Genomic DNA, 18,730 nt, shown 5'->3' on the forward strand with positions numbered 1-18,730 from the left:
CAACACAAGCTGTGGGTTTGAGTGATGGAGGATCAGAACTCCCCCCCATCATAGCACATTCAGTGAAACCCTGGGTTCTCTTTAGAAATGAGAGACTGAACCATAACCCCCAGTAAATCCCAGGCTTCAATATCCCAGTGTTTTTGAAATGCCTGGTACACAACTCAATGGAAATATATTGAAGAGTAACATATCATTTTGGATTTATGCATGTTGGTGTGTTATGCTAAGATTCCAAAAAGTGACGCATTATTGTCGAGCCTCTTGAGTGTCTGAGGTTTGTATTCACAACACGGGGCCGATGTGTCTATGCTCATGTGGGGAAGCCGTTAAAACACAGAGTACTGTTGTGTGTGTTGTGTCAGCGGGTTGTAATCCATGTGTGAATTTATGTGGAAAAGCTGATAGATATGAGCATGTGTTGAAATCATGGTGTTATGCCATGAAAATGCATTTCTCAAGTCAATGAGTCTGGGATTTACACGCTGCTGTCGTGATTTTAATTGATGATTAGCTGCACTGTGTCTGTTATCAGTTTTATGAATGGATGCTTTTGTTATCGTTACACAGCTAATCTTTTTCTTTATTTCCTCCTCTTCCGTCCATCTGTTTCTGCTCCATCTTTCTTTGCTCTGCTTAGTGTCCGACAGGCCAGCAGGAGCAGCAGGCGGCGGACCAGGGGGAGGGTCCGACTCCTCCCAGCCCCGCTTCTCCTCCTCGCTCCCCACCTACCTCCCCGTCCAATGCCAGCTAAGTGGTGCTGACTCCGCCTTCTTCCTGCGGGAAGCCAATCAGGAGGTGATGCGAAACGGCAGCCTGTCGTCACGGACCGAGCCCTTCTTCCTCCACCAGCTGGAGCCGGGCCTCGCCGCCCCGCACGCCCTGCCCAGCGTCAACTGCAGCTACGGGAACCTGAGCATCGAGCAGCCAATCCCAGTGGAGCTGCTGCAGGGTCCACCGCAGCACGTGCTACCGTCGACCAACCAGGTGACCCTGAACTGGAAGGTCAAAGGTCAAGTTGTGGTGCCCAGAGTCGGGTCAACACGGCCCTGGATACAGGTATTGGCAGTTTTGATGTCACATGAGTCTTCTAATGCAATAAAATGTGGACTTTATCTGCAAACCCCATAAAAGAAGCAGAATCAAATTCAAAGAAACAATAAAAGATTCCATATGTAGGTTAACGTTTGTGTTTCTGTTCATGGAACCACTTTTACAGCTTGAAGGGAAAGATAAAGACATTGTGACAGGAAGTAGTTTTTTCCCATAAACCCTCAAGATGATGTGAAATGTGTTTGTTTTGTTCCTAGGTTCTGTTTTACTTAGTCGGGCGGCGCTGGGATGAGCCTGACCCGCCTCCTCCATCCCTCCTGCCATGTGTCAGAGCTGTGGCCGTCCGGGACACCAGCGAAGCAGCACCATCGGCTGGCTGCCGACTCGTGGGACCATCTGGCATCTGTGTTGTCCGTCTGGAGATTCCCCCAGCTTGGTTTACACCACAGCAAGTGAGAAAGAGACCTCCTGAGGTGACTCTCCCATCAGTGGATGTGTATTACTCGATCTTACCACTAGAAGGGGCTGATCAAGAGTGTCCCTTCATCGTTAACGAGCCATGGAGAAGCCCGAGTGCCAACGTTGGGCCTCTCGGAGGCCTGGGCATGGGCCTTGGGGGGCAGTGGAGCCCCCTAGTGGAGGGGGGTCTTCAAGACATGTTGAAAGCTGGTTCAGTTGTAATGACCACGGGCCCGGTTTCCCCCAAGGGTCAAAGACTGAGACTGGATGAAAACGTGGAGGTTCTGGTGCCACCCAGCCCGGTTCGGCTCGGCAAGACGGTGGCGTTTGGTGTCTACATGAAGACAGAGTCCCACATGGAGCAGTTCACACTGAGGTAGGAACACAAGCATTTTCTTTGGTTTCTCTCTGATTCTTATTTCTATCATAACCACTCTGTCCTCTCCTGCTCACCTACACTTCCTCGTCTCAACACTGCCGTCACGTTTGTATACTGAGCCTCTTTCAGGAGCCAGCAGTGCAAAACACCTCATGAATATTCGGGGCTGATCCGATGAGAGAGAAAAACACAGAGAATGAGCATCGAGGGAAGGAAAGGGCGACTCAAAGGGACTGAGGCTAGAGGAATGTGAGGCTCAGTCTGTCATGGACATCCCTCCTGTGTGATCCGATCACAAGTGGACAGCTCTGAGTGAATCAGATCACACGTCCCATTAGAATGCGTATCCACGTGCATCTCCAGTGACCACGTGTAATCGGATCTCACGTCCCCCGCTCCATATGCAAATAAACACATAAATCCTTTCTGTTCGCAAAGACCAAACGTATTGTTGTTTTTAGCCTGTCGGACTTTGACAGAGGGGCCTGTTGTCAACAGAGAGAGAGAGAGAGAGAGAGAGAGAGAGAGAGAGAGAGAGAGAGAGAGAGAGAGAGAGAGAGAGAGAGAGAGAGAGAGTAGCAAGGACATGCTGATCAAATCAATGTGCTGCTCACACTGATAGAATTTCATATTAATTTCAAATAGTACACAGGAAATAAACAATAAATGTCAGTCCGATGTGGTGGGAAGTCTCAAATGAATCAACGCATTGGAAAGAGTGAGAAGAGGCAAATTCAAGAGCCAAGATCAAATCCTGCTATATTCAGTTTTAACACAACAGTTTGAGGTCACAGGTGAATTCACTTATTCGGGCTTCTCCTTGGTGTGAAGGTGGCAGAACTGGAACTTCATGAACTAAGTGAAGTGAAGTCGAGTGTAAGCTGTGGCCGCTCACAGGCAGACAGACTATGAGCAGGCAAATCCCCAAAACAGGTCAAAAAGGCTGAAGAGCTGCAGCCTGGCTCAGAGAATCGGGAGGAGGAGGAGTCAGGAGGACCATCGGGGGGGGCTACTCCCTGGCGCGAGGGCGTGGCAGGCTCTGTGAAGAAAGGAGAGTTAGTAAAGAGAATGAATGAACTTATGAATGAGCTGTGACACTTTCATTGCAGAACAGTGCAAAGTATACACTGTAACGCAGCCGGACGCCCAGCATCACATCCCCAGCAGAACTCCTCTCATGTGAAACCACTGGACCTCTGTGTGGCAGCAGTAAAGTCATTGATGGGGGATTCGATTCTGTGATGCACTGCGGACAGGATATTTGAAATTCAAGGAAGCAGACGGGAGCGACGGCAGTGAATGGGCGATTGTGATAAGACACTCGAGGCCCCGGTGACTATAAAGTATCGAAACACCTTTAAGGGTCTGATTTGATCTGATGTGTTTCCTTCATTTCTATCAACAGAGAGGAAAATACATAGAATCACAGTTTTTTGTTTCTCTGTGCTCAACCCTTCCTGCGGTCATTTGAGGACACAGGGGAAAAAAGGAACAAGTGGCACCGCACCTTGTCCTGCTACCTGCTGACACACACTCACACACACAATCACACACACACACACACCCTCAGACACACAGACAGAGGGAAATAAATACTCAACCGAAATCCTGCGCTCACTATTTCTCTCTGCCATGTGCACACACATACTTCATCGCTGTGCATGCACACATCCTGACAGTGACCTGAGTGTGTAATGAGAATACACACACACACACACACACGCACACAAACTGAGAGGTGTGCTCTCTGTTTCTCCCTACAGACACTTTGTCTTGGTCTTTATTGTACTACTCCCCTGCTGTGTGTGTGTGTGTGTGTGCGTGTGTGTGTGTGTGTGCACATACAGTTGTGTGGCATTGCCATACTTTTTACGGCATCGTTTATGGCAGCTGTTGTTCAGTTGTTTAAGTGATGTGTCCAGCTGTTTCTGTTCTTAAGAATGTCCCATTCAAAAACCTCTAAGCTCTTTCTGCTCGCTTTTGAGTTGTGTGTGTGTGTGTGTGTGTGTGTGTGTGTGTGTGTGTGTGTGTGTGTGTGTGTGTCCATTCCTATACCTGCAGCTTGCCCTCTGCCCCAGCGCACAGTCCCGTGGCTAATCTCCCATGTAAGAAGCACAGTGAGACATGTAATAAGGCTTAAGTGGATGTCGTTCCTGTTCCGTGAGCGTGCACATGCATGTGTGTGTGCGTGTGACACATAATAAGCCGTAAGTGTGCTCCATCACACTGAGATGATGTGATTATGATAAACTGCTGAGGAGATGGGGGGACACGGAGGGAGGACGAGTCAGAGACGGACAGTGACGGAGAGGGGAAGGAGAGAGAAGAAATGACGGATAAAGAAACTCAAAGAGGGACAGAGAAACGATTCCTTCACTTGCATGTCTTCCTCACTCGGAGACGCAAAGGACGGAGGAGTGGAGGGAACACACACTTGCCAAATTGGATGGGTCGTTCCTGGCTGGATCCCTTGTCACTGGGCTTGTAGTGTCATGTAACCATACATGATTCTGTCACTCAGTAATTGAACGGCTCCTCTGCAGGGAGTAAACTGAAACCTAGGATGTGGAAGAGCCATCACTTAAACTGCAAAGTCTTTTACTCTGATCGTTCTAAAAATTACAAATTAAAAACTCATAGTTTCAATAATTATATATCTTGAATTCTGTGTTCGTATAAAAGTTGTCACCTCACTCCTAGTGATCTTTTCTTGTTACTCATTTGTGTATGCCTAATTGACCTTAGTAGCAATTAAAACAGTTAAAGTAAGTTTAAGAGCATTTTTACTCTGAAAGGCCACCCCCGCATTTAACAGGTAGAAAGAAACAACAACTAATGTGTTTCTCTTACTCCCTGATGTACACTAACTGCTCCAGGACCTGTTCTAGACGATGTGCCAATGTCAAAGTGTGAGACTGCTTGAAAATGATACCAAGAGACAATTAAACATAATGGCCAGACCCAAGCAGACACGTGTGAGGTGCTGGACGTGCATGTAATTGGTTTTTGACACTGGTACTCAAGCCCTGAAGATAATGGCCCAGTGCTCCAGCCTGTGTTCCTTAAGGAAAAGGGGAGAACATGAAAAGGGAGAGATTTCTTTTCTCATGAATTCAAAAGCAAAGAAAGGATTCAAAGGGTTTTTGTGCTTTTATTAAGATCACATCGGAGAATCTAATTTAAACTGGATTTTCTTTAATGGTTTTGCTTCATATATTTTTCAGTTGCATAATTAAATCATTTTCAATGCAGAGGTCACAGCATTGTTTGCTGTGTTGTGTCTTCTCTGAAGGAAAACCTCATGCAGGACTCATTTCTTACATGCACTTAAGATATTGGGGCATCTTCAAAGATGACAGAACAAGGGGATTATGGGCAATGGGATCAGCTAGTGGGAAAGAAAAGAGAGGGAGGAGTGTCCAAAGTCAGCCATAAAGGTGTATGTTGTGTTTTAACCAAGCAGACCTGTGCTGAAGTGTCTTCGCTCCCTAAAGACACTACACACCCCTCGTCTTATACTTCAGTTCAAGTGTTACGTGGTTGATCCTGGACCTACTCAGATCTCACCATTGTCATTCGAAGGACGCATTTATTCAAAGCGACATACAATTACTACATTCAACATCTTTTCAGTATCTTGCCCAAGGACACCTCGGCATGCAGATGGGAAAGACTGAGGATCGAACCCCCGACCTTCCGGTTGAACGTAGACCACTCTACGCCCCTCAGCCAAAACCAGCACCATAAATACAGCAAATACCTCTTCCAGGGCCAAATGCTTTTATGAACTGGGCTGATTCCCGACTAGAGAGTTTTTCCTCATCCTTTATAAAAGTCAATGCAAAGAAGCTCTGATGTTGATAAAGTTCATCCTGCACCACATTTGATGATGACTATAACCAGCTGAGGAGCGTCTGATCTGTGCTCAATGATGTCGGGACAACAGGCTGCAGGTCTGCACACAGTTTTGCCTTGAAATGACTTGTCTGTAATGATAATGTAGGAAAGGAGGAAATTGAGTTAGAAGCAGCAGAGCATAGAGCGCCAGCATGTGGATTCTTTATCTCCAGCCTTGTTTCTTCTCGCCATCTTGCTTTCTGCTCCGATGCTGCAGACGAATAAACTCCTGAGGCAAAGGGGATTCAATCAATAAATCAAACTTTATTTTCACAGACCAAATTCACAAATCACAATTTTCCTCAAGGGGCTCAACAAAGTGTTATGCCCTCTGCCCTTAACCCTCGACTACAGAGAGGAAAAATGCACATCTCCATCAGTAAAGTGGGTGTTCCATGTGTGGAGCGGCCTAAACTATCAAAGCACATTTTACATTGAAAACCCGAATGCAGACAGTTGTTCAGGCATTATTCTTAGAGCATCTTACATGTTATATTCACCTCAGGACTTCCCCTCTGTGCATGAATCCTAACCCAGTACAGCAGATGTCGAGTTCTGTGCAGATGCAGATCAGTGAGCGTTCACTAACAAGCCATTAATACAGACCCTGAACCAGTGGAAACCTCTTCCCATGTATGTTAAAGGCTGTGAGTGATGCATTTGTTAGCATTGGAACATTTTTCAGAAGTGGGGATGTTGACAGACTGAGGGTCAAAGTGATTAGTGTCTCCCTCATTAAGAAGCTGTCATCTTGAACTGTGTGTTATCGTTGTTGGGCTGGTTAATTAGTGAGATGATTACTGATGAGGGGGGGGGGTGCTATGTGTGTGTGTGTGTGTGTGTGTGTGTGTATATGTGTATATGTGTGTGTGTGTGTGTGTGAGAAATAGACAGACGGAGACAGACTGAGACGGCAATTATCAAACGCAAACAAGTATTTCTCTCTGCTCGTTTTTTCTCGTTTTTATTTCTTTCTATCTGTTTTCATGGGAATTGTTATAATAGTCATTTGTTTGTGAATGGAATATATCACCCCCACCCGTTCTTTCTTTCTGTGCGTGTGTGTGTGTGTGTGTGTTTGTGTGTGTGTGTCTGTGTCTGTGTCTGTGTCTGTGTGTGTCTGTTAGGATTAGTGGATTTTTTCTAGGATCAGAGGGGAGATGTTCTTCTAGGGACCAGCTAGTCCTCTCTCGTGGCTTCAACACACACACACACACACACACACAAACACACACACACACACACACATACACACACACACACACAAGCCCAGGATACCTTTATTTCACAAATCTCCACCATCGATTTCACCTCGCATGCCCTTTCACCAGCGAGGAGACAGAATTGATTGTTTTTTGCGCCCCTGTGTGTGTGTGTGTGTGTGTGTGTGTTTGTGTAACCGTTTCCGTGGCCTTACGTTAACACACTGCATATGCTTGTTTGTATAATTGTGTTCATGCACATTTGCTGTGGTACCCCTCCTTGTTGTTTGTGTATCACATGTGACGTGTATACGTTCAGTTGAGTCAGAGTGTGAGTGTCGTGGGCTGATGGGATTCTCATTGTCTTCGTTTGCCGCTCTGTTCTCTTCCCTCGCTCTTTATTTGTGTTTTTTGTGTTGCCTTTCAATTCACAAATTCATTCTGTGCAGTGATGAAGCCAATAATAACACTTCCAAAAAAATATGAAAGTATTACATTCACAAAGTGATTGGGTTGCAGGACTTGTGTTCGTTGTTTAGTTTTATGAATTTAAATATTTCATGTCCTACTTTTTTTTTCATCTGGAACTGAAAACTTTTTAGTTAGCACATTATTTTACACACATCATATAGTATCTTTTTCTTTTCAAGTCACTCTTCCCTTCAAGGAGTATTGTATATTAAGGTTTTTCTAACCGATGCCTGTTAATCAAATATTAGCCAATTCACAAATGAGATTAAAATGTCATATAATGGAGAACGTAGAGCGTCTGACACATTCAAAATTACTTTTTAAGGTTTAAAGTTTTACTTGAGCAAACAGCAGAGTTATCATTAGAAATTGAGGATTCACCTGTCATCCCACTGCAGCAGTGCTCACAAACACACACACACACACACACGCTCACACACACCACAGTCACTACGATGGCCCGGTAGACCGTAAAAACATCTGTGGTCCCAAGTTTTTAGAGTCTCAGTTTGGCAGACGTCGGCATTAACCTTCTCTTTACGCTTTGCACGTTCTCAAGGTCACAACGGGCCTGCAGCCTCTGTGATGCACATGAGAGTAAACTGCAGACATGTTCAGTGGCTTATCTCCATGAATCATCCCTCGTTATCAGGCCAGGCAGTTCTCCGCAGACAGCAGTTCCACTAGTTTTTATTCAGAAATAGCAACATGCTGTGAGGTCAGTGTGGTATCTAGTGCACAGTCTGGTAACTGAGAGCCACAGCTGAGAACACCTGCTCAGATGGTTTGACTTCTTCTAAAAGATTAACCAACTGTACAAATCAGTTACAATTGTTATGGTAAACAGCTGAAAGTCACTCTTCAGAGGGAGAACATGTGGTTGAAGACGTAGTTTAATCTGTGGCCTCATGAAACACTGAGTTAATTATTTTTTAAACGTCCACAACAACCAATACGTATGTTTTCTTATTAAGAATCAGACGTCTTCTACCACCCATGACACAGTAGCAGTAAGTGCCAGAGAAACTATGGGGAAACATTGATGATGTGTGTATCATCTCCTAAACGATGACCCTCTACAGGAATATACTAAATTTAATGTTGTTGTTTTTTTTTATCCCATCTCTTTTACTATTATTATTTATGTCTGGGACTTCCTGCTTCTATTTATTATGTTTCCCAAAGGAAATCTTTCATGTTCTCCGGATCAGAGATCATTTCTGTGTCTCTTCCCTGTTGCAGTCTCTGCCTCTTCAGCAGCAGCACTCTAAATAATCACCAGAGGCATTAAATTGGACTCAACACGGGATGTACTCACGCTCGAGTACATACATTTCTGCAGCTCGCTGTTCTCTTCCAGATCCATTATTCTCATAAAATTGCCACTTACCTATTGCTTTAACATTCATCCATATTGTGATGAAGGGGTAAGAAATATGGGTATTATATTGAAACCAAACCCAGCAGAAGGGGTTGGTTGGCTATTTCTGTATATGATAAAGAGACTGAGCATGAGAATAAGAAAGACTAATTTGAACCGAGTCCTTATTACATTACATTACATTACATTTCATTTAGCTGACGCTTTTATCCAAAGTGACTTATATAGAGACATAAATGACTAATTGAAAAGGATAAACTTTTGAATCTTAGCTGTTCTATGTGTTAGTGACAATCCGCTTCATAACCTTGGTGCTGAAACTGGCCTTGCAGACCTGAAAGCTGCATTAAGTCATATTTACTATGTTAGCATTGAAGCACATGAACAAGAGCTGTTGTAGAAAATCTAGAGATTTTTGGATCTTATAGCCACTTAAGGTCAATGTCTGTTCAGTAAGTACAAATATTTTCATGTCAAGTCAATCACTCTTGATTGAAAGGGGTCAAATTTTCAGATTTTGATGATTTCAACTCGATTCATATTGTTAATGGTGTGATTTTCGATTTTCTATACCCACAGTCACCTAAAACGAATCAGTGGTATCACTTCTAAGAGCTAAAACACTTGTGTTGATGGAGATAGTTTTTATTATTTTCAACTTTTTGAAACTAAAACATTGCCCCAGATGAGTAGGTAGTGGATCTCAACACAATATAGTTGACCCATGGCCAGTGTGGGTCCACCAAGGATTCTGAGCCAGGCTATGTAAGGGTAGAGCTGAGCAAAGCCTCAAGACACATGTTCTCATCTCTGCTCCTTGATGAAGAACAAGTAAAAACACTTCAGATTTACAGTTGTAAAGCAGTTGTTATGGAGTTAGAGAGGCTCTACCTGCTCGTACATTCACAATTAAATCTCATCCATTTTGTTGAGCTGACAGTATTTCTGATCATCCTGAAATCCTTCATTCTTTCAAAGGATGATTTGATCGTGGTTCTGGTCACTAGTGTGAAGCAAAGGTTCGAGAGGTCATGTCTATGAATATCTTCACAAAAGTCAGGGATTAAGGTGAATTACACACACACACACATACAGAGACACACTCACAATGTGGTGGACGTGTGAAGCTGCTTCTCTGTGTCCTAGTGGTAGGAGACGCTCTGTGGAAATCCTGCAGAGTCGAGGAGGTCAGACCGGAGCCCAGAGTCGGTGGTGCTGTGGTTTATCAAATACAATTCCTTGTAGTCAGCAGCAGCCTGTCTGTGCCACTGTGAACTAAACTGAAGCAAACCATGATCGCATGTGAAGCACAAGGCTGTGGCTGTCTCCTCTGTTATTCGTTTTGGGAACGAGAGTAGGATCCTCTCAGTGTGATCGGAAAGATCCGGAAAAAGTGGACGATCTAAAAGTGAAGCCAAATTGTGGTTAGCTGCAGTATAGGTCATAATCCCCGCCTCCTCCATGTTGGTGGATGGGGTGTGTACCAAACTACAGAGTCATATACATTTATTCAAAGGTTTTTGTAAGTTTTTTGGGGAAAGTTTGGTTTAAACTGGTTACAAACAGTATCACGGCTTTTCAGAGTCTGAACTGTTTTATAACATGACGAAGTGGAGAAGAGATTTCCATCTTCATATACAGTCTATGATTAGACCTACATTTTTATTATATTTGATTCTGATCATTTGATGGTGGTTTGCCAGCCACATATTACCTCCTCTTGGAAAAGTGCATTCAGACGCTTAACAACTTGTACGTTCTCTCACTTCATCTGGGACGAGAGGACTCAAGCTCGGGGCGCCAAAATAATTAACATGAAGGGGAAAAGGTCAATTGAGGTTGTAGTTAAAAGGTCAATGGAATTCACATGACGCTGGAGGTTGTGAGTACAGAAGAACTAAGAATTAAGAGTTTTATGTAAAAAAAAAAAAAAACACTTGAGGAGGAGCAGAAGGCAGATACACATAAAGTCACAATAATTCAAACGTGTAATGCATCGTGGTTTGTTCAAGCACATAGAGTTTGTTGCCCTTACATTTAGAAAAATCAAGGAAGTACTGAAATATACGAGGTCAAAGATTGGATTACCTAAAACCATATGAATAAAACATTATTACACGTTGTACCAATCGACTGTATTTCATATTGCATGTTATTTTCATGAACCAGTTATCTCTGTCGGACTGAACACATGCAAGCCGCACACATCAACACCCACTCTCTTTCTCTCTTCAACCCACACAGTCATCTGTTTATTCCCTTAATCCAGTCTGCACTATCATGCTGTCTACAGAGCTCTCCCTCTACTTTCTACTCTCCGTACCCTTCAATTTCCCTGTCACCTCCTCCCATTCTTTTCTTCTCCTCCTGTTTTCTCCCTCGCTCTCTCCTTCCATCTCCAATCACTCATGAATATTCACGAGGGTGTTATTTGCATTGCTGGCTCCTGAAAGAGGCTGAGTACACAAAGGTGACAGCCATCAACCTCGGCATAGCGCCGCTGTTTGTGTTTTGGGTGCTCTGCGTGTGTGTGTGTGTGTGTGTGTGTGTGTGTGTGTGTGTGTGTGTGTGTGTGTGAGGGCGAGAAAGAAATAGACAGAGGTAGACATAGAGGAAGAGAACCAGGAGCGGGTGAAAGGAGGAGAGACAGAGGAGAGGAGTGGGGGTTGTGTGTGTGTGTGTGTGTGTGTGTTTGTGTTTGGCTGCCATGTCACTGGCAAAGTGACGCTATCACTGAAATTCTAATTAATACGTCCCTGAGTGTGTTTGGATTGAATTTGAAACATTTTGTCTTCTTGAACTCGGTTATTGATATGACAGTGATCCTCTTGGCGCGTGCACGGCTGGGTTTGTGTTCACATGTTCACTTCGCTGTCGCTTCAGATAAAATTCCCCGTCTCTCCCGGTCCTCTGACTGCCGACACTCTTCTGTCGTTTCACCTTTTTTTTTTCCTCCCTCGCACGCCTCCGTCGCTCTTTGAGTCTGGATCTGCCAACGCTGGTTTGAGGAGGCTTGAAATGAAAATGCCTGGACGGTGATTGTGTTTTGTTTACTGTTGGTGCCACTGTTGTTTGCAGGATGGAAGAGCCCCATTTAGATCCCTCCTGAATCCTGGGGACGCACCACACGCTCGTAGTAGTGCATTTTAAACCGAGTCGTGTATGAGTGTGTGTTTTCCTGTGTGTTTGAGCGTTTACCTCTCGGTTACCCCGGGAGCTCTAAAAAGGAGTTTGGGGATAAGTTTGTTTACATCTTAACAAGCTGAAGGGAAAACAGTTGATCTTTTTTTACGAACTGAGAGAAATCCCCTCTCGCAGCTCTTCCCCGTGAAATAACACTTTTTATTTTCTTGGCCTGGGACCCGGGCTCGTTGAAAACACGTTGTGAGCTTTATTATTCTGGGAGCCACTTGAAATAACCTACAGATGTTCGTATTGTAGAATTCCCATATTTACTGTGCGCTGCCTGAACTGCAGTCGCTCAGGCTCCAGAGGTGGATCCACTGGAAGCTACGAGACACTGTGTGTTTAAAGAGAATCCATCTTGTTCTGGGACATAACCGTGGGTGTAAATGCAGGACAGTTACATGATGATGCAGCTTGGGATTGTGATGGTGTGATTTATGATCTGAAGAAATACCTGAGGAACGTCTTGGACAGAAACTTTTCATTAAATATTCTTTATCGAGCAAGTGTCACTGAACATAAGGTTCACTGGTTGATGTAACGACTGGAATATACTGGTGTGGGGGGAGCAGATGCTGGAGGATGAGCTTCAGGTGTGTCAGTTGAGTTGGGTGGGGAAGAACCAAGTAGTTAAACCCATCTACAGACAAACACACACACACACACACACACACACACACACACACACGTCCCCAGGATTCAGGAGGGATCTAAATGGGGCTCTTCCACACACACACACATACACACACACACACACACAAAGAGCCAATTATACAAAACCTAACTCATTTTTTTAAGGGGGGAATATTTTGAAACAAATTTGTCAAGCGCTGGTTCACTTTTCTTACATCAAGGTTTTTCTAGTAGTGCGTAACAAAGCTAAAGAGAATTAAAAATAAAAAATCACACTAAGCAATATATTAGTGATTTATAAGATATCTCAGTGTGTAGTGTTTCAATATAAACGTTAAATTGAAGAGTTATAATTGCTTACTTTGGAGTTAAAATGCTGATAAACAAAGTAATTAATGTAGACAACTAATATATATATATTTATATATATGCAAATGTGTGTGGATGAGGGATGTTGCGATACCAACAAATCAGTAGTAAGTAACAATACAATGATATTTTTACGATACACAATTTGATACCACGGAAAAAAACAGAACAATAAATCCCATTAACTTCAAAACACGATCCATTATACAAATAAGAACATACAAAGAACAACCGTGGCTATGTAGCCTTCAAGTATACATAAAAACAGAAGACATTTAAAGTTATAAAACAGAACAGTGGCATGTAGGAAAATTATGAGATTTCAGTTATCAGGTAAAGCTCAAAGCTGCACGTGCAATGTACTAACACACACACACACACACACCTATATACTCGAGTCCAGGGCTGCTGTATGTGAATATTAATTCATGTATGTATGTTTATTTATATATATTATATATATAATATACACACAAACCAATCTCAGAAAAGCGAGTCCTGACTGTTTTGTGCACAGATAAAAGTCTTATTTGTGCTCGACCAAGTGTGACGGTCTCTCTCTTCCCTTTCAGTCCCAATCCAGCTGTGGAATGGCTGTCGCATTTACCCACCGGGCCAGTGAACAGCATCAAAATTGCCCAGAATTTGTTTTTCTGTGCTGTTGCAGAAAAAGCAGGTCCGCCACAGAGGACAAGAAGAAAAAAGATCAGCCCGTGGAAACGTATTTTTTCCAGTTTCTTGGTTGTAGTGGCGTGTGTCTCTGCAAATAAAAAGCTTTGAAACAGGAGACCTGAGGAATAGTGAGTTCAACTAATCTGTCGCTAAGATTTCCTTTCAGCCCTGCTCGCCCATGTGTGCGGGTTTTGTTCTGCGCTGTGTAATCTCAGGCTGTTGTTCCTCATACCAGACACGTAACATCCCCGTCGATTAGTGACAGTTTGTTGGAGCTTTTAAACATGACTTCACAAATCGTTCACAGACTTCTTCAAGGATCCCACCGTCTCTTCTGTCACAGGGCGCCGTTGCCTGTGTAATCTCTCGGCCGCTTGTGAACGTTGTGATGTGAGGAAGTCGCGCTCGCGCCGCGTTGTGCGCTCGTTCTCCGGTCGCGCCGGATAAGAGCCTCACCTAAGGAGCCTGAAACTTTAATGAGGGAGTTAATTATTCATGAAGGAATTGAAGAACCCCTGGAATCCTTTGAGATTTCACGGTGTGTAAGTGGTTATCGATGCCTCGGTCGGGGCGCGTCTCACTGGATACCCGTCTGCAAAGGATCCAGAACACTTTCAGTTAGTCCTTTTAAAGATGCAACACGTGTTCAGAGGACAGCGGGTCTCTCCGGTGACTGAGCTTTCTGTGGGCTTGTGTTTTCATAACAGTGAGTTTTTCCGCTGTTATCTCTGCGTCTTTGATTTATATCTGTCACCCTGTCGGCTTCATTTAGTTTCTCCACAACTTTTTGTGCGTGTTTTGATGTTGTGATGTTAATTAATTTGACGAATCCTCCTGTTTCTGCCTGTGTTTATCCTTATCGAGTTTACTGTGAGGTGTGTTTGTCCGTGAGGTGCAGTTAATTGTTGCGTGTGTGAATACAAATCTCATTTAGAACAGATGCTCCAGGATGCTGGGAGGAAAACACCGGCGCCTCCATGATTGACCGCCGCGCCTCATGTTTGCTCGTTTGTCAGAGCTAGTTTGCCCAGTTAATCTCCCCATTAAACTCAGCGAGAACATTAGCCTCACACATTCGCACCGATGAATGAGCCATTATTCATCACGAGATCTCCACTTTGACTCGGCTCTTCATTGTTTGTTTTTTTGGTGTCTCCTAAAACAACCAAGACCCCAAATCTTTACGTTTTCATCTTTCCTGCTGTTTCAATCGTTTCCAGCAGTGAGACATGAAGGATCAGTGGAGACCATTATATCACAATACGCAGAATTAAGAAAATCAACGCCAAAAGAGGTGAAGATGCAGGATGAATGCACGAGAAGGGGAGTTCTACTGCTGCTCACAGCTCGTGCCATGAGTAGGAGTTCGGTTTAACATTTGGAACTGAGTTATTGGTTCAGCAGCTTGTTGGGAAAACAAAGGCTTCACCGCAGCCTCTGGTCTATTTTCTACAGTCTTTTCTTCTCCCCTCCTCTCCACTATTCTAATCTTAGCAGGTCTTAACAATTATTGTGCCAGCACACACACACACACACCCAAACACACACCCAAACACACACACACAACCTCTTTCAAACACATCCACACGCTGTGAATCTTCTAAAGTAGCATGTGATATGCGGCTTGATCCCTCTCTTGTTCTTTGTCTCTAAAGGTATAGTCTAAATTCTGTTTTACATTCCATAGAGGAGAAGCCACTCATACGTGTATGTGTGTGTGTGTGTGTGTGTGTGTGTGTGTGTGTGTGCATCTCTAAAGAACATGCAAATGGCACACAGCCACGTATATATTGGGTACACGCGGAGACAAAAGAAGAAACGTGTACACGGTGGGGTCTCTATACGTGAACATGCACAGAGCTCCTGGGCCTGCAAAGCTTTTTGTCTGCTAGTATCTGAATCCCACAGAGAGAAAGAGAAAGAAGTGAGAATTCATAAGAGAAAAAGAACGAGCAACAGAGAGAAAAGGGTGACGTGAATGTGTGCAGAGGAGGAGAGGAACAGAGGAGGGGATTTGGAAGTGGGAGCAGTATCCATCTCCTTCTTTTCTCCGTTTTCACTCAATCTGTTACTGACACAGTTTTTTTTCCTCCTCCCTTTTGTCTTATTATCTCCTTCCCCTGCTTTCTTATAATTCCCTTTGTTTATTGTCTATCTCACGTTCTCTTTACTCTCCATTTCTCCCTAATTACTATTTATTATGGATGCAAAAAAATGCAGCTAATTAATTGAAGTAGTCATCTCCTGATTAGTGTCAGAACATCCTCGTGGAGAGAATCGTCTTCATGCAACACGATCCAAAAAGATTAGTTACACCGACACAAGGCCAACGCCCCGACAGCAACAGACACTTCTTCCTCTCCCGAGGCGACACTGACACTGACACTGACACTGGGCCCCGTCCTCATCTGGACTGGATGGACATGCTAATTGCTTTCATTGTGTTTTTCCTCCAGCATTAAGCTGCTCAAGTTGTTTGGAAGCATTTAAAGGGTCAGTTCACCAAAATGACCCAAAGCCAGACAAAATGCAAACAGTGTTTTCATGAGGAAACGACTTTCTTGTGATATGATCAAAACCCTCGAACAATCACACAATTTTCTTTGGTCACTTTTTTGCCGAAATAGATGAGAAGTCCTCTGTGTTCGTCACATTTTCACGACCGTGACGCCTGATAAACTCTTTCTGCTGATGAATATCATGTGATATGATCATGATCTCAGAACACCTATAATTACTTTAGACCCATGTGGATTACAGCAGCTTTGTTCTTTGCGATATTAATTTACGGCTTCCTGTCCTCTTTGAGGCGATGGGCTGGGTTGTACCATGGGAACAAAGGAACATACACCATCTTTACTGAGTGCTGGCCGACTTGTAATGCACGTTATTTAAGACTGAGAGAGAATGTCACTGAATAGAGCACATACCTCCGCCAAGGCCAAACAATCCTCCACATGATTGTCTAGTTCCTATCGTAGCAATGTTAAAGAAAAAAGAAAGTGGAAGGAGAGACAACCTGAATTGTTTATTTATAATAAAAACAAACTGATAGAGAGTGAGAAAAAGAAAATATCCTCGATCACACTAACATTGAATGGATTCTTCCAAGAACCCATCCGTCCACCAAGGCCGTGTAATCCAACACATGATTGGTAATAAATGAAAAAAGTATTAGCATCTAGTAATGGGCGCAAGATGAGATTTCTAGTTGAGTGTGTAACACAATGTGTGCTACATGTTTGTCTTGCTGTATACACCGTTACACAAACTGTTTACATACCCATGACAGATTTTCAAAATAAAGTTAGTTCTGAGCCAACAGCATTGCGATTAGAAACATGATTGGGTTTGATATACCTGTTTTAACTTTGAGGCCGATCAGAGATTTTTCCACCACAAATATCATCATGGGGGAGCAGCACATTTGAGAGTGAGTGAGAAAAAACAGTGGGTAGTAAAAAAACAACAAACATAAGACTGCTTGAGTCCAATGGATCTGCTGTTTGGCTGATGCAAAGTCACTGTGCTTGATCTGTGCCTGCATGAAGTAAAGGCCTGATATAATGCAAGTTAATTGATTTAGGTGAGAGTGAACAAACCAAACCGGGTGCTGAAGTCGTGGCTGTGAAATCCACACGTCGAGGAGCGAGGGGAAGGCCAGCAGGAGCTGAGGGGAGTGCAAATAGAACTGGAGAGCTGCAGACTTTCATTCTAGAGCAAGGAAAATACCAGGGGAGAAGATCATTTAATAAGTAAAGGAGGACGGGAGGAGGCTTCTGCCAATATGTCAATGTGCCAGAGGGCAACATGTGGGGCAGAAAGTAAATCAGAATTTGTGATTTAAATTCAATTCAACTACCGTTTAATCAAAATTCTGGAAAAGTTTGTTTTCTAGTTCACTGGTCATGTAACCTGTGGGTGTTTGGAGCATTTCGTTATCCAACAACCTCCTCCAGGCAACCGATGGGCCATGATTACTGATCACGAGTCCACGTGGTCTGTGTGCTCTAACCTCTTGATGGCATCTGTCTTGCTGTGTTTTTTGCGAGACATCCTTTTGGATGTCTTCCTGTGACGCCAAGGAGCTTGAAGACCCTGCAGAAGGTCAGGCAACAGGTCTGCAGCCAGGTTCAATGGTCACGTGATGCACATAGCGTCCTTGGCTTCCAGTGCTCGTCGATGCCGCCTGCGTTCTTGGCTCTCTTTCTCTCTGAGGCCTCTGCTGAGACCGCCAATTCCGGCAGGACCACTTTCCTCGCCACTTGGACACCAGGTTAATGTTTGGTCTCAGCCTCTATGACGGTGTTTTGAAACTCCAAGCTGCCTGTAAGGAAACCATCTGATCTATTTGGGTGCTACTGGCTTCTCCTTCCTCTCGACAGAAGCCAACTACCCTCAATGCCTTGTGCAGATGTTACTAAAGGAGATATATTTTGCAGTTGTGTGCAGGTGTGTCACAGACACAGACATATGATCACGGATAAGCTGGATGTAGAAACATGAAGCCTGTTACCATTTCTGAAAACGAGTACTTACTGGATTTTGAGTTCGATCAAAAGGCAACTGAAACAGGGTTTTTATTCTTGATGTAAAACCAAGAACAGTAATCACTTTGTGCATGCGTGCGTTTGTGTATGTGTGCGTGCGTTTCTGTGTGCGTGCGTTTGTGTGTGCGTGCGTGTGCGTGCTCGTTATTAGAGAGAGATTAAGATTTCAAAGAACAGAGGGTTCGAGAAAGCGAGAAGTTGGGGACGGAGAGCCAGTAATGAGTGCTCCAGTGGAGAGTGATAAGAGAGACGGAGGGAGAGTTGGTCTGCATAATGAGTCCTCCAGCGTGGAGGTGGCATGTGGGAGGGATGGAGCGGAGGGAGGGAGGCAGGGACGAGCAGGACTCCTCCGGTGGAGAATGGAGAAAAGCAACAGAGGCATTTATTCTGATTCACAGAGAACGGGTGCTATAATGAGTTTTCCAGGGCACAGTTAGTAGGTGGAAGACATGGAGGGGGACAAAATGATGCAAATTTT

At 44.0% G+C, this 18,730-nt stretch overlaps 1 protein-coding gene across 1 annotated transcript in view; it reads left to right on the top strand.

Moving 5' to 3' along the window:
- Nucleotides 1-18,730, top strand: part of si:dkey-215k6.1 (transmembrane protein 132C) — a 212,945-nt gene that overhangs the window by 66,760 nt on the left and 127,455 nt on the right. Inside the window, exons 2-3 of the mRNA XM_062380696.1 lie at nucleotides 641-1,059; nucleotides 1,311-1,888. Coding sequence (XP_062236680.1) covers nucleotides 641-1,059; nucleotides 1,311-1,888 — 997 coding nt within the window. The remainder of the gene's footprint in view (nucleotides 1-640; nucleotides 1,060-1,310; nucleotides 1,889-18,730) is intronic.

Source organism: Platichthys flesus, chromosome 3 (assembly GCF_949316205.1).
Source record: "Platichthys flesus chromosome 3, fPlaFle2.1, whole genome shotgun sequence".
NCBI classification, from domain to species: domain Eukaryota; kingdom Metazoa; phylum Chordata; class Actinopteri; order Pleuronectiformes; family Pleuronectidae; genus Platichthys; species Platichthys flesus.